The sequence below is a fragment of the Oryza brachyantha genome, chromosome 11 (genome assembly GCF_000231095.2).
Source record: "Oryza brachyantha chromosome 11, ObraRS2, whole genome shotgun sequence".
NCBI lineage: Eukaryota > Viridiplantae > Streptophyta > Magnoliopsida > Poales > Poaceae > Oryza > Oryza brachyantha.
The window spans coordinates 4818976-4825102 of NC_023173.2; the positions used below are offsets into that span (position 1 = coordinate 4818976).

At 47.0% G+C, this 6127-nt stretch overlaps 1 protein-coding gene and 1 pseudogene across 1 annotated transcript; both read right to left on the minus strand.

Annotated features, from left to right (window-relative positions):
- Positions 1–527: 527 nt before the first annotated feature.
- Positions 528–651, minus strand: LOC121055863 (annotated as a pseudogene).
- Positions 652–3933: 3282 nt separating this feature from the next.
- Positions 3934–5326, minus strand: LOC102701490 (probable carboxylesterase 18). The gene has a single exon (XM_040529032.1). The coding sequence runs from the start codon at positions 5268–5270 to the stop codon at positions 4272–4274; it is 999 nt and encodes a 332-aa protein (XP_040384966.1). The 5' UTR covers positions 5271–5326; the 3' UTR covers positions 3934–4271.
- Positions 5327–6127: the final 801 nt, after the last annotated feature.

Consider the following 6127-nt stretch of genomic DNA (forward strand, 5'->3'; position numbering starts at 1 on the left):
ATGAATTTACACAAGATTCTTAGATGCTTGAGGTACATGAAGGATATTTTTAAGATGCAAGAGATGACTATGAGTAGAAACATATGAGTGACCAATATGCGCTATATTCATAGCTTCTCCGCTTGTCGTATGAATCTGATCAATGCGTTGATACTTCTCCTTGGTGGTGAGCTTGTCAAGCTAACTTGTGATATGATCGGTTGCACCGGTGTCCACAGACCAGTTAGTATCTATGCCATAGGCATGAGTTGCTGCACCACCAAGTTTCTCATCAGGAACATATGTTTCATCAAAGCAATGCCAGCATTAAGAGGCTACATGTCCTCTTTTGGGACAAACTTGGCAGGAGGGGCGATTGTCACCGTGACCACCTCCATTGTTGCCGCATCCTGCATTGCTGCCGCGACCACCGCCGCGGTTGCCGCGCCCGTGCTGTATGCGAATGCAACCACCACAGCGAGACAGATTGTTGCGATTGACAGTGTTGGTGGAGGCAGACATGTACGCTTGACGAAGCCAAATCTTGCTTTCAAAGTTCAGAAGATGTGAATACATCTCAGTCACCATGATGGGTTCAACCCGGGCGACTAAAGCCTAATTTGCATCAAGACCATTAATAATATAGGCAATAAGATCATCTTGATCAATTGGCTTGCCTGCAGCAGCGAGTTCGTCTACAATTGCTCTCATCTTGGCCATGTATTATGTGATCGTCGTGGTGCCTTTCTACGTGGAGGTGCGAGCACCAGTCACATATTGATGAGGCCAACGCGAGATTTGGAAGCGAAGATGTTGCTGATAGTTTTCCATGCTTGTGCCGCCGTTGTTGCGCCAGCGACATTGGACAAGATCTCCCTTGACGGCGAAGATAACAGAAAGCCAAGGATCTGTTGGTCGGTGGCAAATTGCCATATTTGCGATATCTTGATTGTCTTTCCTTCTTCTTCTTCCTTGACTTCTTTTTTCTATATCTCGGTAGGTGGTGGTGTAGCCTTGCCGGAGATGAATCCCTCCAGTCGCACACCTCGCAAGGCTATGAGAACTTGTGCAGACCAGAGTGCATAATTTTGTTGAGTAAGCTTTTCAGAGATCTAAATGCCAACCAAAAGATTTGCGGCTGCTGTGGAGGAAGTAAGAACTAGCCATCTCAATCTAATCTAGACTAAGCTAGCTCTGATACCATGTGAATCATGGAACGTCGTCTAGGGTGAGACGGTTGCGTGTTAATAACAAAAGCCTATATAATACGGCTGAGGCAATACATGCATATATATATATATATATATATATATATATATATATATATATATATATAGATGATTATGATATAGTTAGGCTATTCCTAATACATAGGAGATATAATCTTATCTACGAAATAGCCCAATAACCTTTAATCAACTATACATGGTTACAATATATATGCGTATATCTAACATGTGGGTCACGTTGTTTGTGTCGCGCCCGCGAGGCGTCGTATTGTCCAGCTCGTTCGGCGGATGAGCCGGCCGTGATGCCCGGAAGGAGCGAGAGGCTCTCGGATGTTGTGAGCAAGACGTGCGGATCGATCATTGCACGAAATGGCCGGATGTGGAGATTAGCTCCTGACGGACAGTCCGTGGCCTATTTGTAGCCCCTGTGCTCCGTTATCATTTTGTTATTAAGTCCACGTACAGAGTGCCCAAGATACAGGAGCAGGGAAGGAAATTTGGTAGACTTCCCTTCCTAGTGTGGCACCTGTCTTGCACGAATCTCCCAGGAGCAGTCTGGCTCTTCGCCCGGCAAATTAAATCGTTTGTACGTCGGCGGCGTTCGTGTTCGCGAGTGTGGGAGGGATCTATGGGCTGGGCCAACACTTTGATCGTTTCAATGTGTCATTCATATGAGGCACGGATCATGACTCTTGGCGATGAAATGCAGATAAATAGAAATAAAATCACATTGGACTCTCAACTTGCTAGTACATCTGTGCTTCAGTTGTTGCTGTGATGCATCTTCTGCTGCACAGTACTCCTAGCTGCACTATTCAGTCAGATACTCACCTCATTGCCCTGGCCTTTTGATGGGTCACTGTCTGGTGGAAATTTTGCAAGCAAATCCTACAAAGCAATTGTAAAATTAGCGTTCAAATCCTGCAAAGGGTTTACCATTTGTGCTAATGACAAGTAAGCAGCTGTCGCATATATATTGCACACTCCTGTCCATGGCATCGAAAGAGTTCGGACTCAGGAGTTGGCTGTTTGAGGGAAATGTGACAGGAGAACCATTAGAGCAGGTACAATAGCAGGCTATAAGCTAGCTGTAAACATATTTTAAGGAGATAAGAGAGAAGAGAGAAAAGAAGTGGGCAACTAAGGCCCTGTTTCTTACAGCTTAAGATTATTATAATCTAGATTATTGAGTTAGATTATTATAAGCTAGATTGTTATAATCTGTAGTAGAATAAGTTGTGAGTTGTTTGTTTCCTAAATTATTGGGTTTGCAAATCTAAAGAGGGAGTGGGTGGCATGGTGGGTAATTTTTCACCCAATAAGCTAGGAAAAACTCACCTAAGTAAACTTATCAGATTATAATAAGTTGGGCTCCAGATTATAATAAGCTACTTTAATAAATTGGTTGTTTCTTTCAGCTTACTTCCAATAATCTAGATTATAATAATCCCAAGCTGAAAGAAACAGGGTCTAATTTATAGTCAGTTACAGCACGGACTCCAATACATAATGTATGTATGATATGTGGGACATGGTGGTATATGTTTTGTAGGTAGCTATTATATGAGTTGGCTATTAGATTGGCTATAGATGAATTGAAGTTAGTAGTTGGTTATACTATTGAACTTTCTCTAAGAGGCCATCAGTGCCACCCACGCTGTGTAGGGCCTTTGATGGGCCCATTTAGAAAAGAAGAGGCAGCACATTGCAGTTTCACTTCAGCCCATCACTTATGCGTTTAATAAAAAAGTTTTGTGAATAATTACAACATAGACTGGATCTGGATTTTATCTTAAACCTTTTATTTGAAAAATCTCAGCTTGATTATAAGATGAATGCCTGTAAATTGGAAAATCTCAGATTGATTAAAAACAAGAAAAACTACCTAGAATACCACATTAAAAAACAGAGATAGCACCTACCGATAAACATCCATCTATGATTGTCAACAACCTGCATAACCGTTAGTTGTTTCCAATGGCTTACAAGTTCTGTGTAATCATTATCTTTCTCAAACCAAATAAGATAATCATCATAATCAGCGGTTGACCATTGATGTCGCTCACATCACGCACCATGGACTGATGTCGAACCAAATCGGAAGATTGCATCAGAGAGTAACTTGGTTGTGAAAGTGTCATTGTATAAATTGCCGTCGCCATAGCCATCGGCATACAAGATAGGACATCACAACGGCCATAAGGCCAATATTCATGAAAAATAAAATCAATTTATATATAATGCTTAATGTTTTGCCATACAAAAAAAAAATTTGCATCTCAATTAACTTAAAGTTATCTCTGCGAGTACTAGCTAGATCAAATGCCCTAATAATATCACTGGGACTAAATCCTTGTGCCAAATCACTTTCAATTTAAATTACCAAACAATCTCGCAAATAAGCATCTCCCATTTTATTAAGGTCGTTCATGGGCCGATTGGGGGTGCCTGGCCCAGCCTGCCGCCACCCACTGTATCTTCGCCACTTCAATAGCAGCTATAAACCAGCTATAAGCATATTTTAAATAGATAAGAGAGGAAAGAGAATGGAAGTAGGCTACTAATTTGTAGCCAGCTGCACACGGACTCCAAGACAAAATGTGTGCATGACATGTAGAACTATGTATTGATGTTTTGTAGGTAACTATTAAATGAATTGACTATTAAATTGATTATAGATAAATTAAAGCTAATAGTTGGCTATACTATTACCACCCTACAAATCTCGCACATCAATCAATCCACATCACCCGTATTCATCATCCATCACGAAATCACTAGCTTAATTAACACTACTCATTCATCTCACACCAAACATACCAAAAGTAATACTAATATAATGTACCAGACACATTTTGCTATTTCTTAACTACTAATTCAAACACGCAACCACACCTAAGCCTCGAAAATAATTAATTACATCATAAAAACACTATACACTGCACACTGCTGATCATTCAGACACACGCACGCACACGCCATTATATCCCAAACCAAACAAGCCGGCGCCACCGCCACGCACGCCATGTCGACGGTGACACCGGTCGAACACCTCGCTTCCGGTCACTCGCTGCCGGCGGCGGCGCTCTCGGCGACGAACTCGGCGATGCGTATCATGAGGTCGCGGCCGTCGTCGAACGCCGGGAAGACGTAGAAGGCGTGGATGGCGTCGGGGTACTCGAGCACCCTCACGTCCTTGCCCTTGCTCTTCAGCATCTCGGCGTACCGCCTCTGCCAGTCTTGGAGCGGGTCGTAGCCGCCGATGGCGAGGAGCACCGGCGGGAAGCACGGGGAGTCGACGCCGGAGGCGGCGGCCGGGGCGGTGCAGTCGGCCGCCTCGTGGGTGCGGTCGCAGCCCTGGGGGAGGAATGCGCGCCACATCCAGTCGGTGCGGGATACGGTCACGATGGGCGCGCCGTCGAGGCGGAGCTCCGAGTCCGTCCTCTCCTCGCCGCCGAAGAAGGGCTGGATGGCGATCAGGCCGGCGACGCGGACGTTCCTGAATGCGGGCGCCTCCGCGGCGTAGCGGCGGGCGACGTGGTGAGCGATGTTTCCCCCCGCGCTGTCGCCGGCGAGGTAGCAGCGCGCGGCGTCGATGCGGACGACGCCGCTGCCCGGGCTGTGGTCCTTGGGGTCGTCGAGGTAGCGCAGCGCGGAGAACCCGTCGTCGTAGGCCGCCGGGCAGCGGTGCTCGGGCGCGCGGCGGTAGTCGACGGACAGCACGGCCGCCGACGCGTACCTCGCGATCCGCCGGCACGCCGCGTCGTACGCCGCGGACGCCGCGGAGAGGAACGCGAACCCGCCGCCGTGGAAGAAGACGATGACAGGGAGAGGGCGGTCGCCGTCGTCCCCCGCGGCGGGGTAGAAGAGGCGCGCGCGGAGGCGGGTCTCCGGGACGAGCACGAGGTCGCGGGAGGCGACGCCGCGGCACGGGGAGGAGAAGGCCGGGACGCGCGGGTCGAGCACGGCGAGCGCGAGGCGGTTGAGCGTGCCGTCGGCGCGGCGCGTGGCGTCGGTGGCCCAGTCGACGGCCCTGAGGGAGAGCCGCATGAGGCGGGACATCGGCGGCTTGGGCTTCGTCTTCCGCTGCTGCGGCGGCGTCGCCGTCGTCTCCGACATGGTCGCCGGGATCGATGCGGAGTGGAGTGGAGAGATCGTCGTGGGCGCGCGTACTTATATACTGGACCGTGGAGAGCGTGGTGTTGCGTTTGGTGACGTGCACCTTAAAATTTTAGCTGAATCGATCGCTTTCGTGTGGCGTGTTGGCACTTGCCAATGGGTCCCGAGACAACTCCTGTCGGTTTTAGCCGTGGCTGACATGTGGACCCTATATCTTTATGGGTCCCACGTGTCAGTGATCTACGTTATGGTACATTAGAGAAGACTCATCCAATAGAATTCATTGGCTTTGTCGTGTTGAATTTAGTTGAGTTTTGTATATTTTGGGTAGACACAAAGATAGGTACAGCTTGCAGCAACCGTGGATGGCTATTAAAAGGTCTAAATTGGTACGCTCATAATTTTAACTTATATGCCATACCATGAGTAAAATTTTAACTTATAGAAAAATTAGTGTTGGAGCAAAAGTTTTAAATAAATATTTAGGTGATATGCAATAAAGTTGTGTATATCGAATCGAGCTATCGAAATCTACCCCTGTAATATTGTGGAGGATACAGGTCCAGAACTACTTTTAGTGCTAGAATCACCCAACAATGTTAAGATGAAGATCTTAAATATAGGAACCTCTTAGGGCACGTACAAAGGGCTCACGTTACTGTCTCTATCCCTGCATGCTCGCTGACGTGGAAAAGAGAGAGGATAAGAGAGAGAAAAGTGGTTGTTTTGCCTAGAGTCAGTAAAACATCGACTCTTGATGCATAAAATAAGGAGACAACCAGAAAATCTGTTTTGCACAT

Excerpts from the sequence above, each read along its gene's own strand:
- LOC102701490 (XM_040529032.1), bottom strand. The coding sequence starts at position 5,270 with ATGTCCCGCCTCATGCGGCTCTCCCTCAGGGCCGTCGACTGGGCCACC.